Source organism: Protopterus annectens, chromosome 5.part0 (genome assembly GCF_019279795.1).
Source record: "Protopterus annectens isolate FY-2018-M chromosome 5.part0, PAN1.0, whole genome shotgun sequence".
In the NCBI taxonomy this organism is placed as follows: Eukaryota; Metazoa; Chordata; order Ceratodontiformes; family Protopteridae; genus Protopterus; species Protopterus annectens.
Window position 1 is genome coordinate 354518719 of NC_056735.1, and position 24117 is coordinate 354542835.

General features: G+C 37.6%; 1 protein-coding gene across 4 annotated transcripts in view; it reads right to left on the reverse strand.

Moving 5' to 3' along the window:
- The window catches only part of LOC122802629, a 1172105-nt gene that overhangs the window by 136506 nt on the left and 1011482 nt on the right, over positions 1-24117 (reverse strand). For all 4 annotated transcript variants that reach the window (XM_044072319.1, XM_044072318.1, XM_044072317.1 and 1 more), the window contains one exon: positions 12728-12868. In XM_044072319.1, the coding sequence (XP_043928254.1) occupies positions 12728-12868 (141 nt within the window). The remainder of the gene's footprint in view (positions 1-12727; positions 12869-24117) is intronic.

The following is a 24117-nucleotide window of genomic DNA, read 5'->3' on the forward strand; positions in this document are numbered from 1 at the left end:
AAGATAATCTCTGGGATTCGGAAACATGCCTAAAGCAATTGCATTGAGACTATCATGGATATGCTTTATAATGACATGTAGTTGAAAGCTGATGATGAATTAATCAGCTGGAATTTCATTGCCCAAGTTTCAAATAATTAGACAGCACATCGACAGAAATGGAAGGCCCATTGTAGAGACAAAGTTTTCTGCAATTGTGGCTGGGAGAGATGAGAAGAAAATGGTTGAGTCAACAGCATGGATGTGCCTAAGGGTGTGCACATGCTGTCCACCACAAAAAATAACAAAGAATCTCGCAAGCAACTCAACTGGCCTAAATCAGCATTTACTTCTGTCTTTTGACCTTTTCATTTTTTTTGGAAATGGGTGTATAGGAAAGTAGGAAATGGGGGTACAGCAAACACCCACAAGGAAACAGGAGAGGGAAGAATGGGATTGGGGAGGGAAGGAGGATATTTTTCCAGGGACAGATTCCCATTTTTATTTATCTGGAGAAAGAAAAGTAGGGAAGGATATAAGGGCGAGACAAGAGATGAAAAGAAGGTGAGGTTTAAAGTGGGGGACATAAACATAAAATACAGACTAGACTGAGAACACTAAGTGATGTAGACAAAAATCTAGCAGAGGCATGGTCTGTTTGAGATATGGTGGGAAGGTCGTATTTCTCAGACTCAGCTGAAGAAATAGCTGTGGTACCTAAACGGACTAGTAAACGTTCTAATAAGAATAGGCTTCTCCTTACATATTCAGGTAATATGAACATTGCTTTTGAGGCTATTAAAAATATTGGCCACTTTTACTGATTAACTTGGATTTCAGGAGAGTTTTAGATTATAAACCCCTGCTTTCATTTATAAATAATTTGTCGCTGAAGCTGAATGTTATAAGAATTTTGAACAGATTCCTTTTGATGCATCGGACACATGTGGGACATTTCAGTGTAGACTATGTAAAGTTTGTCAATATATTTGGAGTTGTACTTCTTTGGTACACTAACAAACTAAGCATGAAATTAGTTTTGATTTTTATGCAGATTGCAAGAGCAAGAATTTAATATATTATGCTAAATGCACGATATGTGAAGCTTTCTACATCGGGAAGACCAATAGAATGCTTAAAGAAAGGATTCCGGAACACCTGGAGGACATACATAATCAGAAGAGTATGAGTGCATTAGCTCAACATGTTACACGGAGTGGGAGCAGGCACAGTTTTAAGTTTCTTGCATTAGAATTAGTGTCTGAAAATTTGAGGGGTGGGGACTTTAAGTTTTAATCTGTGGTGTTCGGAGCTCCAGTTTTTGTTTTACATTTCACTGTTTGGTTATGTTCTGGCTTTTATCTGACTACCTGATTTTGCTTGCTCAGAAGGGTACACAAAAGGTGTCTTTCCTTTGGTGTCAGAGCTGAAGAGACATGCTGTGACAACAATAACGGAAAATATAGGACTGTGGGCATTTGTCCTTTCATTTCATCCCAATTTAGCAACAGAAGGGGTACACAGAAAGTGACTACCTATTTTGGGATAAGGAGAAAGACAGTCATCCAAGATATGACTTATGTGCAAGCATTTTCTTTTCAGCTTATGGGTAAATACTACTCAGTTTATTGGTGACTACTGTGTCACAGACTTTGGCCAGTTAATGTGTGTTGATAGCATGGAGCAAAAAGCTAGCAAGGCAAAGTGTTAGAAATCAAAAGTAGTGTGGTAGTATGAGGAGGCAGGGATGGGAGGAAAACAAGGGAGCACTGGTGTGTGTGCCATGGTGACAGTAGATAGCATGGTGAGGAGTACCATGGAACACTTTTTTTAGTGTGCCTTAGCATATAAAACTGCCCACACAGTCAGTATATATGGCATTTAAAGACTGGTGCATCTGGCTGTGGCTTACTCAAATGGGGTGTGGCTGTCCTAAGCAAGGGTTTTGTTTTCATTATGCAGGGTGTGTGGCTTATTTGTCAGGAAATGAAAGGACGTAAAGGTGGCAACCCTACGTATATCACAACATGGGTTAAGGTTTGCATGCAACCTTCTGTATAATAATTTATTTTGGTCAACAGTTATGAATCAGACACTGCAGCTTAGCAAGTGCCATGATATAATGCACCTGCCTTCTTCTGGCATACTCCTCCCCAACATTTGGTTCCTCCAAAGGCTTCTCATCAGGCACCTCCTCCACTGCTGAGTTTGGCACATCCTCCTTCTCTTTAATGTATCTGCCTTGCTGTAACTGCTTGTGTATAATGCTGTTATATAACATTGTACAGACTAAAACTATCTTACTGCGTGTGGCAAGGTCATACTGCAGGGCATCCCCACAAACATCCAGAAAGCAGACACTAGCCTTCAGCAGGCCAAATACATGTATAACAATGACACAGGTCTATGGCAGAGCATGTGTATAATCATTCTCTTTTATGGTATAGGCATTTCTGACAAACATCATTAATCATGGCTCCAGGGCATATCCAACATTGCTAGTAAGGTGTCCCTGGGTAAAATCACTGAACAGTAACCACTGACATAAGTTGTATATTTCGTATACATGGGAGTTGTGGGCACTGCTTAGGTGGCCTGCAGACACACTATATATTATTCCCTGTACATTACTGACCACCTGTCAGTTGACAGACTGGAATCCCTTAAGGCTAACATACCTTCTTCCCTGCTCTTCAGGTGGATCCTTTATTCCAGTTTGGGTACAATCTATGCCCTTAGTACCTCAGGAAAATGGGCTATGTCATAAAATGTCTGCATCATGTTGGCTTTCTACTCTTTGGTACATGCACTATAGCATGGTATCAAGGAACTGGTCGAGTACCCTTGAGGCAGATGCCTGGGATACACCCACTGTGTCTCCCATTGGTCACTGAAAGGCCCTTGTAGCTAGTATTCTCATAGTCACAAATACCTTGTTATCCACAGGGATATGTACTCCACACCTCCCAAGAGTCTGCATGTGAAGGCAACACATCTCAACCATTTCCTGCACGGTAACTCATCAGCACTGTAGTGTTCCTCAGTCTCGGTGTTATGGAGGACGTGATATGCTAGGCATAGATGGATGACATAGCACCACCAAGGATGACAACCTGCAATGCTGTGACTAACTAAAGTATGTATAGCTTATTGCATACACAGATTTACTAGTGTGGTGGCTACTCTGCACGTTTTCATGGTCTGTCTCCTGTAACTTAGTTCATCTACAGTCAAAAACTCTGGAGTTAATGACTATTGGTGCAAAATGCATACATCTCTGACTTACTCTGCCATGATGTTTATCCTCATTTTCATCTGTGAGTGACCTCATTTTAATAATGCTGGTCATTACTGTGTCACTATACCACTATTTGCACACTATGCAGGATGCAGAATTTCTCAGGTTTCCACATTAGCACATAGTGTCTCTGAATCACTTCCACCTTGTGCATGGCCACTCAATGTGCAAAATTGCTTACTGCAAAGGGAAAAAACTTTCTGAATCCCGGGAAATAATTTCACCTATTTATATAGAAGTGGATGTCTAACCTAATGCCCTTAAGCAAATAGGCGTGAAAAACAAGAGGAAATAATTAAAAGCATGAAAACTGTAGTTCTTTATTTAATGTGCAATGTTACTAGTTGTTTGTTTTTCCATTATCACTTGTTTTACCTGACGACAAGCCAAGGCAGGTGCAGGAAATTAATCATGAGAGGTCTGAGTACACCATTCTGTGTGCAATCTACTAAGTACAATGTAATTAACATTTAAAGGGATATTGACAAGCAGTTCAGTGAAACAGTGTGTTCTAAGTGAAAGCTGTGAGATTCAATATGATAAACTTTTAATTGGATATTGACAAGCAGTTCAGTGAAAATATATTAAGTCTGAAGCTTTGGAAAGTCAATAGTTATACGAGTAGTTTTCTCTCCAGCAACCTTAGTACATTAGTACATTAAAAATAACACTTCACCATTTAGTTAACATACTTTATGGTAGCCAACACACTTTTTCTTAAGGCTAAAAGTTAATATTCACTGAAAGCATGCAAGTTGTTTTTCAATACAGACTCCAACATACTCATTAGTGTGGCGAACCTTAACTTTAGAACAGATACTGCTTGTGGATGCAACCACTGATTTGGGGCAACTGCTCTTATTTGGAGGGGTAAACTTCCTTTTCGCAAAGGACATATATAGTTTTACGTATTTTCTGTGTGTGTTAAAACGTATTAAGTATTTTTGAATAATTCTTTTTCATTTTTGTTTCCTGGGTGTTTTTACAGAAGTGAAAAGTCTGAGTAAATGTAACATGGGTTCAAACAGAGATGAGAAGAAATAACTACATTCAAGATAGCCTGACAGTCATTATTATGTATATATAAGCTGCAAGATGGAAACATGCTCAAAAGAATTGTTATGTAAACTATGTGGAGTATAGCTTTCTAGCAGAATTACTGTTTTGTCAATATTAACATGGAATGCAAATGGCCTTACAGGTACACACAAAAAGCAAAGAGTGTTAGCTTACAGTATGGTATGTAGGGTGCAAAAAGTAATGTTACAGGAGATATACTTAAATAGACATGAGCATGTGAATTTGATAAAAAGGGATTTTGGGGTTGGCATTCAGCAGAATATCAAGAACAATGGAAGTAAAACTAATAATACTAAGTGAGAGAGGGGGATTGAACAGTAACATAAGTAGAAAAACGGGATAATAAGTGCAGATTTCTGGTAATAAGGGGTTAGTGGCATGGGGAACAGTTGGATTAGACTGGCATACATTTTATATTCCATTTAAAACTATTATCACGACTTTTAAGATAATTTGGGGAGAAATAATAAGCTTTCAGCAAGAAATAGTATTTGTGATATGGACTAAAACCTAATTTGCAATATACAGGATGTATCAGGGTAGGGGCAACTGCAGAGTGCTAAAGGAATAAAAGGGTGCATTTAGACAATATACATGAGTTTAGTAAGGTTGCTGTTAAGTAACTATTTTTTGATAATAACTCCAGAGTACAAAAAAACTTTAGTACAATGACTTAGTCAACTGAAAGTAGGAAATAACTGTAACCAGACTTAGGGAGTCTTAATAACCAGAGATCATATAGAGGTATTAGAGATATTTTGGAAATTTTGTGAAAATTTATATAAAGCAGAGATATGGGCAAACCAAGAAAAGCAGAAATGGATATGTTTATGAAAGATTTGGTTATGCCAAGGTTAGAGGAAGATGAGGTTCAACAATTAACAAGTAAGATATGAAGAAATGAAATAAAAAAGTGATGTATAATCAATAAACAAGAATGTCTCTTGGAACAGATTGTATTCCTATGGAAATTTAGATGTTAGGAGGGAAGAAACTGTTAAAGATATGGAAGGCTTTGTTTAACAATATTTCTAATGAAGGAGTACCAGCATACTGGAAGAAAGCTATTTCAATTTTAAATCATAATTATAAAGTGTTTACATCTACAGCAGACAATGGCAAACATGTTAACAAAGTTAATAGATATTGATCAATGTAGTTTAGTGTTGGGAATGTAAACATCTGACAATGCTAACAGAAAAATGATGATCAAAAACACCACTATTATTGGTAAGTCTTGAAGCCAATAAAGCATTCAAAAGAGTCACATGGGATCTTATGAGTAAGGCAACGGTGCAGCATTTATGTTCCCTGATAGAATAATAGGATTAATACGGGGGATACATGAAGGGTTAAAGGCAAGAATTAAGGCAGGAGGGTTTGTCACTGACAAGTATTGTTTGAACAGAGGAAGCAGGCAGCATGTTCTCCTTCCCCTTTATTTGCTTTATATTTAGAGCCACTAGGAAAGAAAATAAAGGACTCAGAAATTAAGATAATGTAAACGGTATAGTAATCATGAAACATTAGCTTTATTTGTAGATGGTATTATTTTGTACTTGACAAATCCAGAAAAGGACAATTTGGTGATGTAGAACACTTTGAGACAGTTTCATGTCTTTTCAGGATATAAAATAAAATAAAATAAATGAAGAGAAAACAAAGACTAAAGTTCATTGGTAGGTTCATAGGCAGGTGCTAGGCTATTGGCCCAAGGACCTAAGTAAGCCTAGCCAACAAGGTTCCCTGGCTTATGCCACCCAAGAAAGTTATTTTCCTGTGCCCCTGTCAAGCAGAGCCATAGAAGTGATCCCCGGGGTGTATTTCCTATTTCCCATCCACTTATCAAGATTTTTCTTGAAGAGTGCTAATAAGGAACTTTGCTTGACATAGATGGGTAGCTTGTTCCAGAGTATGCGGAGTCTCTGGGACAGGAATCTATCCCTCCAGCATGTCCTGTTTATTGTGGTGACAAGGTTTAGGTCCCTACAGCATGTAGCTCAGTGGGATTGGGATTTCTTTAGGTTCAGCATGTCCAACAGCTCTGGGATTGCTATAGCTTTATATGTTAGGCAGAGATCACCTCAGAGTAGGCAATATGCTACGGAGTAAAGCTGGAGTTTTTTGAGACAGTCAGTGTAGGGCATCTGTTTGAGGCCAGTAATCCTCTTTGTGAGGCACTTCTGTGGTCTTTCCAGCTGCTGCAGATGTCTTGTGAGGTACATTCCAAAACGGGTGTTGTACTCTATAATGGGTCTAATTACTGTCGAGTAGAGGGGAACAATGACCTCTTTTTTCCAGGATGAGAACCCTTTTGTGATGAGGTGTGCCACGTAGAAGGATTTCCTGACTACTGTGGTGATGCGATTATCAAAGGAGAGACTACTGTCCACCTGGATCTCAAGGTCTCTTATCACACATTTGGCATTAAGTAGACTGCCACCTATGTGGTAGTTCATGGGTACAGAGTGTTTACCAAAGGGGACGACAATGCACTTTTTGGCATTGAGGTTGAGGCCATGGCTCTGACACCATGCATCTGTCTCAGTGAGGCCCTTCTGTAGGATGTCCACATAATTTGGGGACTTGACTATGGCTCCTAATTTGCAGTCATCTGCGAACTTCGTTAGCCAAAGGCCTTCTGTGTCAGTCTGTACTTCAGAGAAGTAGATACCAAACAGGAGAGGTCCCAGAACTGAACCCTGTGGTACTCCACTTGTTACTGGTTTGAAGTCAGATTTGGAGTCTGCAACTTTTACAGCGTGGGTTCTGTCAGTGAACCAGTTGACAACCCATCTTATGACGTAAAGATTTATATCTAGTTTAGTGAGTTTATCTATAATTCCAGAATGGGGGATGGTGTTGAAAGCTTTGGCGAGGTCAAGATAGGCTGTGTGAACCACCTTACCCTCGTCTACAGCTTTGGTGGCTGCCTCAAAGAAGTCGATCAGGTTCAGGAGGCATGATCTGCCTTTCACAAACCCAACTGGATGGGGTCCAGAGTTTGGAGGTCACCAATGTCCTTGTTTATGAGTTCCATGATGATACGTTCCATGGCCTTACAGACCAGGCTCATCAGACTAATAGGGTGATTGTTCCCCGGATCAGTGGTGGCTCCCCCTTTATGGAGTGGGATAATTGTTGCTGTGTGCCATTCAGTGGGCACAAAGCCTGATGTGAGGCTATGATTGAACATGGTGCTTAGATGGGGAGCCAGTTCCGTTCTGAAGTTCATGTAAAATGCAGCCTGGGATGTTGTCCGGTCCCATGGATGCTGTGTTTTTGGCATTAGAGAGTGCAGCTTTTACCTACCTAGTTGTGATTACACTGACTCTGCATTCTTCCTGTATAGATACGGACCCTTTAGGGGGTGAGAGGGGGGGTAAAGTTAGCACTGAACCTGTTTGCCAGGATGTTGTTGTTGTTTCTGTAATTTTCGTGCTGTGGTAAACTAGCATAGCCACACATGAATTGGTTTAGCAATACCCATACTTATGGGGATATGATAAAACAAAGTATTTGGGTATATGGATTAAGAAGGATTCTCTCATGGCAGCTAAGGATATGTGGGAAGAGGAAAAAAAATACAAAAAGTGAGAAAATGGAATCTCTTGATTATGGATATGGACAGTAAAATACAAGCAATGAAAATGTTTATAGTCACTTTAGTCTTGTATACAGGTTAGGTTATGTTTTTTATCATCCAGAGAAGAGGTCGCAAATGATAGAGAAAAAAGAGTTGAAGAGGGCAACTGTTCAATGAGTGAGTAGAGTTACCCAATCAAACAAGGTGGTTTAGAGTTATCCAGTTTCAAGGGATACTTTAAAGTTATGCAGTTAAGACTTATGTACATAACTCAAGCAGATGGTTAAAAAATCAAAGTAGAAAAGGATGATGAAGTCTGAGAGACAGAGACAGACAACAACTCACAAGAGAAAAAAAAAACAGAGAGGAATGAAGCTAAGCAGAGGTACGGACTACAGATGTGACAATGCCTTCCCTATCATGGATTAATAGAGTACAGGTGAAAACCAAGGGATGCACGAGTAGTAAGTGAAAGACCAGCTCTGGTATGGTTTTAGTTGAGTTCATTTATTTACTATTTGTTGACATGTTAAGAGGACTAGTCATTGACTTTTTTCAACAAGAGCAAATACATTTATATAAAAAGATTATCATACAAGATGACCCTGAACAGATCACTTTATAAAGTTGAAGTAAATAGATCAGGGAACAGTAAATCTAGCAGTTACACAACAGAAGCTAAAGAGTGACAGAAAGCATTATTCAATATACAATAAGAGCTGTTTGATATACAAGTATTAGGGAATGCTACATATGTAGGCAGAAAGATTATCTATTATCCCTACAGCACTTGCAGATGGTTAAATATTTCTGTAGTTTTTTTTTTAATTCTTTTTACCATATAAGCTTTTAATTTGAATGTAGATGATTACAATTAGCAGGTCTAAATCGTGTAAAAGCTTGTTCCCTTATTTTGTTTTTGACAGGTGGTTTGATTAGTGGAATATTGTCATACTGGCTATTTCTTACAGAGTAGGTCTGTTCCCTGTAAGGCAATTTAGATCTTAATGGAGGGCAGTAGCCTAATTTAGTACTTTGAAGAGAATGCAGTTGAACAGATAGGAAGCTCATTTAGTTACAGGTAGGCTGTGGAGATCTTTAATGAGATTCCAGTGGTGTGTTTGAGAACATAGCAAATATAAAAATGTTATTTTCTACAATCTGTATCCTTTGGATATTGTAGGCAGAATGCAGGGATAATAAGGATAGATGACATTCAAGTTTGGGTAATAATACATTTTAGCAATTGCAGTCCTGTCAGCTGGTGATAGGAGATGCAAAATCCTGTAACAAAACTTGAGTCGAGAAGCAACTTTATCTGTAATACTGTCAGTGTGAGTTGTGAAAATACAAAGATTAGTTAAGGGTTAAACCTAAGCATTTGTATTCTGGTGCATTACAGAAAGTATTACCCAGTGTGTCTTTTAGGAGAATGAACAGTAAGCTGGATGCTTCTTTTGGGGGGAAGGGGGGGTGGCAAGTAAAAGGCATTACATTTGTTTTTGTTGCTCTGAGAAGCAGTTTGGTAACATCTGTCTATATATACATAGTTTTAAAAAACTTGCTTGTAGTTGGGCTTGTAGGTCTGTATGTGATTTACTGGTTTCTATAATATCATCAGCATATAGTGTAAGATTAAGAGGTGATAAACCTTCTGTTATATCACTGTCAGACATAAATGAAGAAGGCCTACCTTGTACTACTCTGGCTTTAAGTGTGCTTCTTGCAGAGAATTATTTCTCTGCATAAATTTGAGATCTTTTTTTGAGGTAATTTTTAAACTATATAATGGTAATTTCATCAAAGGTATGCATTTTCACTGTTTGCAACTGTATTTCATACTGGACAGTCTCAAAAGTGCAATCCAGATTAAAAAGAGTCCTGCTGTAATACATCCATCATTCATATTGCAATAAATGGTTGCAGAATATAGAGCAGTAGAGTTGCTAAAGGCATTACAAAATTTATGTTGGTGATCTGAAAGTATGACAGAGCTATAAATGTGTATAAGTAATTCTTCACATAGTAGTCTTTCAAACATTGTTGTAAAAGGCCAGAGGTTTGAAACGGGCTGGAAGTCTCTGAAATCTCTGAGAGAGGGGAACTAAAAAAGGGAATAATAACAGCATGTTTGAATGAAGGTGGTATAATACCTTGTGTACATAAAATATTAAAATATGGGTAATAGGCCTGGCAATGTATTTGGCTGAATTTCTAATGATGGTAATATGTAGAATGCTGAACATGGCTGAATTGGAGTTTATGTTTTGCAAAAGTTTTTTTTTGTTTCCTTTGCAGAGATTTCATAGAAGTAGCATCTGGCTGCCCACTCAGCTAACAGGCAGAACTGTGTAGTGAGATTCATCTGCACATTTACAGAAGTTGATCTGTGTCAGTTAAAATTATCTGTTACAGTCTGAGTTGAAGATAGAAAAAAAGATTTGTCACCTTCAGGAAAGTTTGAGTTATTGTTGGACAAGAAGACTGGGCCAGAAAGGAGGGATGAGTGACGGATCCTGTAAGATATTTTATTTCATTACAGAACAGCTTAGGTCTACTGGTAGAAGACATCTGCTTTTGGCCCAGATGGTGTTATTTTGCTGCATTAGTTGCTATTGTAGCAGTTTTTCTAAAAGTAAGATAAATTTGTTACAGTTTGATGGTTAGTTGGATTTTGCTTCTAAGATTTCCAGATATTGTCTCTATCCTTCACTATTGCTAAGAGCTCTGAGTCTAGATCAGAAGCCGATTTAAAAAAGGGATAATTAGTATGGCATATGACATACTACATTTTAACTATAACAACTGAACAGGAGAGGTTACAAAAATTGGGAAAAGAAAACTGAAGGGCAATTTACAGTGGAAAAATGGAAAGACATCTGTATGGGTAGGGTGTGACAGGAAAGAGAGGTAACTGGGAATGTGTTTTCTGGCAGATTTTAAAAATTCCCTATACAGTACTTTGACAAAAACATTGCGGGAACAAATTGTGATAACTAAGAAAATTACTCTTTTGAGCTGGGGTACAGTATTTGGATAAACTAAGGCTTTACTAAATTTCATGCTATTGGCTTCCAAAAATGCAAGTACCAGAAAATGGAATTCATAATCCATACCAAATGTAACAGATCATTTGAATATTATAAATGAGATAAAATAAATAGAATTAAGTCTTTAGAAAAAGGAAAGAGCAAATTTCACAGAAATGAATGGAATTTGTGGGAACAATACATTAAGAATAATGTTCAACAGGATGAGGGAGGTTTAAGGGAAGGCATGAATTGAGCAACTTATGTAATGTTGGAGTGAATTAAAGCTGTTGAAAAGAAAATATGTATGTGTACTATGTGACAACAATAATAGAAATAGTTATATTGGCTTGTTTTCTATTAATGCATGTGCCCTCATGTTGCAGTTTAAAACGTGATAATAAAGAAGTTTAGAAAATTTACATGAAGACAGATTCAGTTTTTCTAAACATCTTACACATTATACTACGGTTTGAGCTCATTTGTTTCAAATGTTTACTTTTGAACTGCACTTAGTTCAGTACACTTATGGCTGCATATTCTTTTAATTCACACCCTTTCAGCACTGCATTTAGCAACTTGGTCCACACAGTCACAGCACAACAGGCATTACAACTCTTGCAATACAGTGGATATAAAAAGTGTACACACCCCTGTTAAAATGCCAGGTTTTTGTGATATAAAAAAATGAGACCACAATAAATCCTTTCAAAACTTTTCCCACCTTTAATGTGACCTATAACCTGTACAATTCAATTGAAAAACACATCTGTTGGGGAAAAATATAAAAAAATAAAAAATGTACAATGCGCTGGTTGCTTAAGTGTGCACACCCTTAAACTAATACTTTGTTGAAGCACCTTTTGATTTAATTACATCATTCAGTCTTCTTGGGTACACACCTGCCATCAATTAAAGAGACTCTGATTAACCCCAAATAAAGTTCAGCTGTCCTAGTAGGATTTTGTTGACATTTACTCAATTGCCTGTTACAGCAAAAGTCATGGATCAGAGAGAGCTTACAAAGCATCAAAGGGATCTCATTGTTGAAAGGTATCAGTCAGGAGAAGAGTACAAAAAGATTTCCACAGCATTGGATATACCATGGAACACAGAGAAGACAGTCATCAAAAAGTGGAGAAACTGTGGGTAACAGTGACGTTGCAAAAAACTGGACATCCCCCCAAAATTGATGAAAAGACAAGAGGAAAACTGGTCAGGGAGGCTGCCAAGAGACCTACAGCTACTCTCTGTGAACCATGTCTTTTGCTGTAACAGGCAACTGAGTAAATATCAGGAAAATCCTATGAGGACAGTTGAACTTTATTTGGGGTTAATCAGAGTCTCTTTAATTGATGGCAGGTGTGTACCCAAGAAGACTGAATGCTGTAATTGAATCAAAAGGTTATTCAACAAAGTATTAGTTTAAGGGTGTGTGCACACACAACAAAGTATTAGTTTAAGGGTGTGCACACTTATGCAACCAGCGTGTTGTACATTTTTTAATTTTTTTATTTTTCCCCTAACAGATTTGTTTGTTTTTCAATTGAATTGTACAGGTTATAGGTCACATTAAGTTTTGAAATGATTTATTGTGGTCTTATTTTTTATACCACAAAAACCTGGCATTTTAACAGGCGTGTACATTTTTTATATCCACTGTACATTTCATGTGCCATGAAAACAATCTTTCCCTTCAATACACAAAGAACTTAACAAGTTAATTTGATTCTGAAATAAAAGTAAAACATTTACCTTTGCCATGACAAGAGAATGAACACGTCACTATAAGCTGACTCTCAAACTTTGTAAAGTTGCCAGAGATGATTTCTTCTGGAAGCTGGTACCCATTTTGAACTAAAAATTCATTAACTTTTGATGCAGCAGTAGTTGCGTCTGTAGAGGAAACAAGATCTATAAGTGTACACAAAGATAAAAATATACATAGATATATATATATATATATATATATATATATATATATATGTGTGTGTGTGTGTGTGTGTGTGTGTGTGCGCATGTGTATAATCACTTTATCACTCTACCTCTTAAGACTAATGCAGGTAAACCCTTCAAATGTTCTGCTTTTGGCATTTTGACTTCTCTCAGCAAGACTGTCTGGAGTACTGTTATCACCTGCAGGGTGTGTTTTTTTTTTTCATGCCCTATAGTCCTTCCCTACATGCTTAGCATCAAGCTTCATCTGGCTGGGCATGAGGCAACAATGATGTATACTGCCCCATGGCCCTAAGGGGCATGTACTGTGCTATCTATTGTGCCACCAGTCTGATATTTATCACTTTCTGAGTTCCACTTTCCACTAAGTACTTTACTAGAGAGACATCGGTATGCATCCCTCCTCGCAGGATAGGAACACTCTATCCTCCCAACTAGCTCCTTCAGGCACCCAAACCGCTAATCAAACTCATGTTGCCTGCGCCATAGTTAGGGTTTTATCCTGTGAAGCCACTGAAGCAACCAAAAATTATCATTTGACTCAAATATAGTCTTAATATTAATACTTCCTTAATAACCAAATTGTGACACTAAATGCGACACTTGTATTAAATCATCATTACCAAGCAAATTATTCCAGCTTGTAAATATAACATTTTTTAATTACTTCATTGCAAAAAAGAAACATAAAACCACAGCCTTAGTTAAATCAAAACTATGCCTCACAAGATCCATTTTATTAGCACGATCTCCTGAGCATAAAATTGGAGCAAACCTGGTGCTTCTACCCTCAAAATCTCTTCTGATACTCTATCCAATTAGTTCTCAGGATAATCCTGATCTAAAAACATACATTTCAAATCTGACATTTCTTATTCAAATATAATGTTGTTGATAATTAATCTAGAAAGGCAACATAGTTTCCTCCCAACAATTTTCCTTTTTTGCCAATTAGGATTATTACTTCCTTAATGTAAAGAGGCAATCAAAAAAGTTGGTTTACAATAAACGGTTGACTTAGAAACCCTTTGGTATATATTTTTGTGATAATCGGGTCTAAATAATCAATGGTAAAAAATGAACTATGGTACATAAATCTTAAAAACTCTATATTAGTTTCCAAATATTGAAAACATTTATCTAGATCATTAACAGAGCCATTTCATAAACATGTAAGAAGTCCAATTGTTGTAAATAAATATTTAAATACTACTTGAATGAGTCTTAAAAATAAATCAATTTTTCTAGTGCCATAAAAGTATGTTTGCAAAAATGGGGACAGATGCTGCCAACAAATCTTTTAATTTACTGAACGTATTCACTATCCTATTTATATATATATATATATATATATATATATTTATGTATGAGTATATAGAGTACTGATGAATTGAGAAATCTATTAATGCTCGCATTAGACAGTTTAACAAAAGTAGCAAGAGCATCTCTAAATCATTTATACCAGTGAGATATAGGATGATAATCAAAAAATCTTTGATATCAGCAGTTACAAACATAATCTCTTCTTGATATTAAATTTTATTTAAACATTCTAAAAAGTAACAAGAATCTTTCAAAACAGAAATAGAACTGTCAAAGGAATTTTTAAGTTTGTTGTCAATAAAACCTCTAGCGTTATGTCACACAGAGGGATAAAGCCTTGACTGTGATACCTATTTATTTATTTGGCATTTGTTTACCAGGAGAGTCCGACTGGTTCATGAGGTACCTATCTTCAGCAGAGGCAGGAGGAAAGCTCCAGATACACGTGGTTAATAAAATGAAAAGCTAGACAGACATAATAACATCATAACATTCAAGCACACATATGAAAACAACACATTAGTTTCTCAGAATGAGAACTTAACAGACATAAAGTCATAACATTCAAGCACAAAATTTGAAAAACTACACATCAGTTTATCAGAATAAAAACTCAACAGATATAATAAAGTCATAGTGTCCAAGCATAAATTATATGGAAAGTCTGATAATAAGAATATGCAGCATTATTTATATAAGAGATGATTACCATAATGATTATAAATATTCTAGAAGTCATGAAATATGGTTCTTAGGTTCATAGGTTAGTACTAGGCATTTTTTAAGCCTAGCCAGTTACCCTATGTGAGATTCATACCCTGCACCTTGTGTCTGTAAGGCAAACACCTTAACCATTATGCCATCCTCCACCCCCACAAACACCTACACATAGGTTAGTACTAGGCTAACTGCCCTTGTGGGCCATTTTAAGCCTAGCTAATTACCCCATGTAAGAATCAAACCCTGCACCTTGTGTTTGCAAGGTAAACACCTTAATTATTATGCCATCCTCCCACCCCTTAAAAGTAATTTGTCAAAGCTATTCCTAGGTTCGTACTAGGCTAACTGCCTTTGTGGGCCATTTTTAAGCCTAGCCAATTACCCCGTGTGAGAATCAAACACTGCACCTTTGGTTTATAAGGCAAACACCTTAACCATTATGCCAACCTCCTAACAGATTATACTGGTAAAGGTGTACGACAGTACGAGTAGAGAAAATTAGGGTGTTGTGGCAATGTAGGGTATTGCCATCTGTGCCAGGGAAAATAGGGCAGTGCATGTGTAGCATATGCCAGCATAGTAAGCAGGAGTTTTGTAAATAATTTTGTTTTCATTTGACTAACAACCTGACTTGAACAGATGTTTGTGTTAAAAATGCATCAACAGTGTTATTATAACTGATTAAATGTATATGTTTAAACAAAGAATTCTGGAAGGAAAGAGTAGAATTTTTTTAAATTGTTCTAGAATTTTCAACTACTGCAACAGATCTTAGCAAACCTTTAAATGTGTACTGTACCAAAGTCAGGTGATCAAATGTGTTGTCATTCTATAACCAGCTCTGAGAGGATGGAACTCTCACAGCAGTTTGTTTTGTTTTGTTTTCTTTAGAACCTCAGCAATTCCATGTGTATGGCAAGTGCAATGGACCAAAACAGAACCAAACTCAAAGCAAAAAAGGCCAGCATGCACAAGAGAGGCAATAACTGGCTTTTATTGTTATTAAAGTCAGTAAGCAGGCAACAGACTGGTTTCAGCCACAAGCCTTTATCAATGTATAACACAAACTGCAAACTGATTATATTTAAATAGTAAAACATCATAGTCAGCAGATACATACCCACCAATCAATGTTCAGCATTATAAATGTTCATTTAAACCAGGTGAAAAAAGACCACCCAGTCTAACTATCCAACTTTTTTCTTTTTTGTTTAAAATGTTGGGCCATCCAGCTTTGAAGTTTCTGTTCCCATGCACCTTGTCTATAATAATAAATTTGAATTGGGCAGTGGAGTGTTTGGTGGTATGTTTATATAATGCATTACTACTAATCTTATTCCTAATGTTACTAAGGTGTTCTGAAATGTGTAATCAAATGGGTCTTGAAGTCTGACAAACAAAGAACGCTGAACACGTACAAACAGCTAAATATACCACCCAATCAGTACTACAATTAGCAAAAATCTTAACATTGAATACATGAGATGTATTTTTACTAGTGAATTCCTTCGTTTGACAAATATGTTTACAAAAAAAACGGTGGCCACATGAGAAGCATCCCACCAATATTCCACCATCTAATGTGCCTTGAATAGTATCTGTGGAAAATGATTTGTGTTTATGATTAAAAAATCTCCCAAAGTTTTACTTCTCCTGAAAGAGAAATGGCATCTGGCATCCAAAAGATTATTTAATTGTTCATCAGCTAATAAGATGTCCCAATATTGTTGCACTAAGTCCATTAAACAAAAAGTATTGCGTCCATAACTAGTAATAAGTCTGACAGTCCTACCAGTCACTTAACTCTTCGATTGGTATTTCAATAAGTCAGTTCTATGTAAAGTTTGTACCTGTCTGCTGGTCTGAAATATATGTAACTTAGTGACCCACGTTGACCAAACCTTCCCATCAGATCTTTCTCTTGAGATTTAAAATCTTCATTGTTGGAACAAATTCCCTTGACCCTCATAAACTGGGATTTTGGGATATTTCAAATAATATGTTTTGGATGACAGTTGGAGGCATGGTGTAAGGTGTTAGAATGAAATGGTTTTCTATAAAGTGAGTTTTCTAAAGTCCCATTCTTTTGTCCTTTTAAAAAGACATCCAAAAATTAAATACATTCACTGTCATAATTAACTGTGAATTGAATCTCCCACTTATTTTCATTTAAATATTGCACAAAATCTAATAAATATTCAACATCAGCTTTCCAAACCATCCAGCAGCCATCCAAAAATTGCTGTCAAATATCTATTTCATCCAAGAACAAATTATGGCTATCATAGATGATCTGCTGTTCCAAATATCCCATGAAAAGGTCGGCATAAATGGGAGCAAAAGATGCACCCATGGCCATACCTTTAAGTTGTATCTGCTGACTATGATGTTTTACTATTTAAATATAATCAGCTTGCAGTTTGTGTTATACATTGATAATGGTTTGTGTCTGAAACTGGTCTGTTGACTGCTTACTGACTTTAATAACAATAAAAGTCAGTTATTACCTCTCTCGTGAGTGCTAGCCTTTTTTGCTTTGAGTTTGTTTCTTTAGAACCTGACATAAGGCTCTATGACAGCTATCACAGTTCAGTTTTAGTTAGAAGCTCATCACCTTGCCTTGTGGAAGTAAGCATCTCAGCATCTAATCTTGCCTTGTGGTGTTAATTAAGTTAGCTAGGGAACAGTTATTCTTTAGACAGTCGTGAAATACAGTGGGATTAGTTAATTAGTATTTTTCTGCATCTGTTTGACTCTGTCCAACTGTGTTATGTTTATTTCTCCTGTGATTGAAACTCTGGTGTTTATTGTACTTAGATATTTAGTATTCTCATGTTTTCTATTTTATTATTTACAGTGGTACAGCGGTAGTGTTTACCTCACAGCAAGAGGTTCTCCTGTTCAATTCTCGGCTGGAGTGCCGTCTGTGTGGAGTCTGCATGTCCTCCCCGCGGTCGAGTGGCCTCCGAAAGACATGCATGTATAGGCGTGCCTTCGCTGAAGGTTGGGCATCGGGCTGGCAACTCGGCACCTTAAAAAAAAATTGACTGCCAATCATTAGCGGACCGGAGTTCCGCTGTGGCGACCCCTAACTGGGAAAAGCCGAAAAGACAAATATTATGAAATCTTTTTAAACCTTTCATTTTGGCTGGTCTTTTAAAGAATACTTTTAACATATTGAGAGTACTTGTGTTTATTTTAGTGACATATTGGCCACTCTGAAAAGCCTGGCTGCTTTGGTTACACACTATCATTTATATTAGTATTGATTTTACTCAGTATAACTGTATACCCTTTTAAGAGCCTGAGAGTAGTTGACTGGTGGCAGTGAGGTTACATTATAGTCTGGGCAGAAGGGGTGCAGCTAGTAAATCTGTACCAGTCTTTCCCAGGAGTGTGTGTGTGAGAAAATCAAATACCCAGGTGTGGGTGTTTCAGCTACTGGGAACTGGGACACGGTGCTCCAAAGTGAGTCTTGTTTGGGATCTGGAGAGACAGAGAGTCCAGTCCCAGGTCTGCAGTGTGTTCCCTGTGTGCTCTTGAGGAAACTGTGTTTGATGCAGAGAGCTGCATTTGAAAATACTGTGAAAATCCACTGCTGTTTTTAGTGACAGTTTCTCACCAGTATCAATGGTGAGGACTGAGGCTCCTTGATGACTGGCCCAGGTAAATACAAGCCATCAGAGGTGTGATACATGATATAGTAGGAATAGATGTGGAAAGGTATGAGTGTAACCTCAGGGAAGTATGTGTAGAGGAAGGGAGGGTGGGGTAGGTTAGTAGTGGGGATAGAGAGAGTAGAGGTGGAAAAAGATATGAGTACCTCGGCCTGGGCTCATACAGGAGTAGGTTTTATTTTTATTTATTTAACATTTGTTTACTGGGAAAGTCCAACTTGGAATGAACCAATTTTCAGCGGATGCCTGGGGAGAAACTCTCCATATGCATGTCTTTGTAACATGAGAGGAAACTTGAGCACCTGGAGAAAACTGACACAAACATAGGGAGGACATACAAACTCTGCAGAGAAGGCAGCCCAGCCGAATATCGAACCTCTTGCTGTGAGGCGACAATGCAAACTGCTGCACCACTGCACTGTCCATAATCCAAGCTTTGTTGAGGTATTCTTTTACAGAGGTTTTAAAGGAGTGAAAATTAATAACAGTTTTGATAGTTAAAGGAAGGGAATGCCATAGTTTTGCAACAGAGGAGGAGTAAAGGCTTAGGCCTCGGGTTTTGTTAGGTTTATAAGTTGTGAGGAGATGTTTGTCTTAAGATGTGATATGTTTATTTGAGATATAAAAGTTGATTAATGGGCTAAGAACAGGACACGCTAGTGGGTTGTCGATGATTTTGTATACCATAGTAAGTTGTATGTACTGGAGGGGGAGTTCAAGTCATCTTAGGGAATGCAGGGCTTTACAGTGATGAGCTAGAGGGGTTGCGAATATAGCAAATTTGGCAATTTTGTTAAAGCAGCTTTCTATTTTTTCCTTAAGGAGGTCTGTAAGTTAGTTAGAATTGGGGCCCCATATAACAGTGAGGACAAGAAGCTATTTGGGCAGGCTATTTTGGTAGCTGCTGTAAGGAAGATTTTATTCCTGTATAGTGTGACTATTTTTGGTGTTTTTTAATACTGTTTTGTATGTGTAGGTCAAACTTGAGATTATCATCTATTGTGACACCTAGTAGTTTGATGTGCTTAACCAATTCAATTTCAGTATTGTCGGCTGAAAAGATCTTGAAGTTTGTTTTGTTGGAGCTATGAGGTTTGTGGGTGAAGAAAAGGAGCTTTGTTTTTTGGGGGGGTTCAGTAGGAGTTCAACATTGGACAGCCATGTTTCTGTGGAAGAGAAAGCATGTTGTGCTATGTGTTGTAGGTGAGTTAATGTGTCTGATATGCAGATGACAGTGGAGTCATCTTCATTTTGGATTAGAGTGCCTTCACAGGAGGATGTATATAAGTTATGATGAAGACATTAAATAGTAATGGGCCAAGGACTGATCCCTGAGATACACCTGTGGGAGTGATATGATATGAGGAGATAGAGCCTGACATTTTACTGCTTGCTGCCTGTCAGCTAGGTAGCTAGAAAACCACTGAAGTGAGGAGGAGGATGGACCAATGTTGTAAAGTTCTTTAAGGAGTTTGGTGTGAGATACCATGTCAAATCAAGAAATACTGCAGATACTAGTTTGCTAGTGTCACAGACTTTGTTGGCAGAGCCCATGAAAGATAATAAGGCTGTTGAGGTACTGTGTGCAGGTCTAAAGCCATGTTGAGTGTGGAAAAGTAGCTTGTTGTGTATAAGAAGGAGAAAATGTAGGTTCACACATTTTTCTAGAATCTTAGAGGGGGACAAGACTGCAATAGATGAAAGTTTGTGATGTCAGTGGATCTTTTCAGGTTGTAATGATGAATCAAAAAAATTATGGAGAGTCAGAATCCTGAACTTTGATAGTATAACTGGATACGTGGCAGAAAGAAAAGCAAATAAATAAGGACCTTACAACTTTCTGCACTGATAAATCAAATAAAATAAGATTGTTGTATAGGGAAGATTTCTTCAGAAATTATAGCTAGCTAGTAGGATAAAATGAAAATGGAGTTTAAAAATGTGGTAGAAATAAAAGAGAAAGATGGTTAAGAAGTAATAAGAATTAACTACAGGGGCTGGCAAAGGTTGAAGTATTACAGAATAAGGGGAATTTCACTGAACAAGAGACACACTTGCATAGCTTATTGCATATAAAGAGAAACTAAAGGAGTATTTTGATAATATCCATGCGTTTAGAAAGATTGCTGTTAAGCAACTATTTTTGATAAAAATCCCAGAGCGCAAAATCTTTGAGAACAATGACACAGGAAACAGAAATTAGAAATGGTTGTCACCAAACCCTATAACAAGAAAAATAACCAGAGATCACTCTGAGGTATTAGAGATACTTCAGAAATTTTAGGAAACTGTGTATAAAGCAGAGAAATGTGAAAATAAAGAACACAAATGGAAATATTCTAGAAGACTTAATTATGCCAAGTTTGGAGTTTGATGAGGCTGAACAATGAACACTTAAGACAGGAGAACATGAGATAAAATGTATTTTATTTTTATTTATTTTTTTATTTTACATTTGTTGACCAGGATAGTCCGACTGGATTCATGTCCATTTTTAGCGGAGGCCCGGGGAAAAAAGCTCCAGGTAAGCATTTACAATAAAAACAATGAAAGCATATTACAAATATGGTACTGACAAAGAATATATAAGCAAACATGAATAGACATGGATATGGATAGACATGAATAGACATAGACAAGTTCAACAGGTTAGAGTTACTCCCTGGTGACAGTCGGGTAAAATCAACAGTAATCTTATTAATGAGAGTTAGTCAGGCGTGTTGCAGTGGCAAAGCCAGTTTAGTGCCAGATGTTGTTTGAGTTTAGTTTTAAATTGGCCTAGGGAGGAGAGCAAAGTAATATCAGCTGGAAATGAATCCCATGCTCTGCCTGCACAGTTTGCAAAGAGGGAATCACCGGCTGCATTGTTAATTTTGATTGTCTAAATTTGTAGTCTGTTTGAGGATCGAAGCAGTCGCGGATTGTTATGGGGGTGATACGATTTTTAAGTGCCGGAGTATTATCTGGATTGTAAAGGATTTTATTAGCCATAACAGTAGATTGTATTGGATTAGACTAGGCAGTTCAAGCCACCCAAGCTGGTTAAGAATGATGCAGTGGTGTGTCCTAAAAGGCAGGCCAGTGGCAAACATGGCAATGTGATTATAACAGGTTGAGAGTTTATAAAGTACAGTCTTGTTTATATCAGAGAGTAGGGGAGATGCATATAGAAGTGTTGAAAGTAGTTGAGAACGAGCTATGGCAATTTGGCTGGAGGGGTTAGGAAGGCTTTTATTCCGTAAAGTGACCCTAGTTTTTTATTGATGGTTTTGATCAACTGGTTTACATGTAGGTCGAATTTTAGGTTATTATCAATAATAACACCTAATAGTTTTCTAGAGGGGTTGGGGGAGATTATTGTGCCATCATTTGCATTTATGGTAAAGGTAAAAGCAGCATACCTTTGTGTTGGTGAGAATAACAGCATTTTAGTTTTTTTGGGATTTAGTATCAATCGATGTTCAGAGAGCCAGTTTTCTATAGTATTAAAGGTGGACTGGGTAGCAGACAATAAATCTGTAGGAGATGTAGCTGAGCAAATCAGGGTGGAGTCATCAGCATATTGGATACAGCTGACATTTGGGATGACAGTATACAAGTCATTAATAAAGATGGAAAACAGTAGGGACCCTAGTATGGAGCATTGTAGTACTCCAAGGGCATTAGATAGTAGGTTAGAGAGCTTGTTCTGCCAAAGAACCACCTGCTGTCTCCCATTGAGGTAGGATTTAAACCATTGAAAGGCTTTAGAATCTAGACAGAAAGTTTGCAGGGTGTGAATCAAATGTTGATGGTCAACCATGTCAAATGCCTTGGAAAGATCCAAGAAGAGGGCAGAGGATATGTGATTATTCTTACGGTTATTATTTATGGTATTGGTAAAAGCTAGTAGAGCTGAAGTAGTGCTGTGGTGTGGACAGTAGCCGTGTTGGGTATCTGCCATGGGGTGATTCTGGATTAGGTGGTGCATGAGTTGTGTATACATTTTTCCATGATCTTTGCAAGTGGAGAAAGTATAGCTATTGGTCTATAATTGGAGAATTCAGTGGAGGAGCCTCCTTTATGTAGTGGGATTATGTAGGATGTTTTCCAAATGGTGGGAATTTTAGCCTCTGCTATGGTACGATTAATTAGTATTGATACTGGGTAGGCAATAACATAAGCTGATTTTTGAAGGTACTCAGCAGGGAGTTGATCAGCAGAGAGTGTGGTGGGTTTTAATTTTTTTATCAAGGTACGGATAAGTGACGTGGACACTGCTTGGAAGCTGAATGAAAGTAGGTTCAAAGGGATGGTACTATCAGGGCCAGGGTTGCTAGGAGGTAATTGGATAGCTAGGGCTTGAACTGTCTCAGTAAAGAAACGATTAAAACTATCAGAAACAACCTCAGGGGATTTATAAATAGTAGCAGTGGGGATAGGGATAGAGGTTTTTCCAGGATGAAGTAGATTATTCAGACCTGCCCAGAACTTCTGAGGATTGTTCTGGTTTGCTGTCTGTAAATTACAATAGTATTGTTTTTTGTCTTAAAAAAGGGATTTTTTAGTTTCATTCCTAGCTTGCCTGTATTTAACATGATCTTGGGGGTCTTTAGTAGAGCACCATAGAGCCCAAATTTGTTTCTACTGGTAATTTTTTGTCTAGACTCTTTAGAAAGCCCATGGTGCAGTTTTTGCTTTTGTTCTCTTTGAACGGACAGGTGCATGCAAATCAGGGATTTCAAGAAATTTGTTGTTAAAATATGCAACTGCCTCCTCTAAGGGGAGGTGTTTTAGAATAGACCAGTTACAGGAGTTAAGTTTCTGTTGAAATTTGGCAGGGTCAAAGCCTTTTTTGTTTCTGACTTTTTCTGAGTAAGGGTTGTTGGGGATTAATGACCTCTTGCTTAACTATATAAGTGAGAAGGTGGTTGCTTAGGTCACTGGGGAGGGTACCAGATGTGTACAGTTGAGGGTTACTATTTACGAGTAACTAGTCGAGTATGATTTCTTTTTGGTTGGGTTTACCTAGCTTGGTAGGGGTGGTTATGATTTGTGTAAATGCAAGCAGGTTAATAGGGTAGATGGGGATTCTGAGGAACAGGTGTCTCAGTCTATGTTAAAATCTCAGAGTAGTAGGGTTTCTTGGGGGTAATGACATGATAGCCAGTGTAGGGTATCTTCCGGTGTTGCTATATTGTTACCCGGTGGAATATACATGCAGATGATGTTGATGCATTTACTTTTCTTAAGTTGCAATCTAGCGGCAAGAATTTCAGAGTTATTAATATGAGGTGGTTGAGTAACATCTATGGTCACATTCAACTCAGATTTGTAGAGTATAGGTACCCCACCCCCCTTCCTGGAAACACGATGCAGCCTGTGTATGTTATACCCAGGTGGTAACACTTCATTGTTGGTAGTGTTAGGTTTTAACCAGGTTTTAAAAATGGTGATGTATAATCAATCTCCAGCAAATCTCCAGGAAAA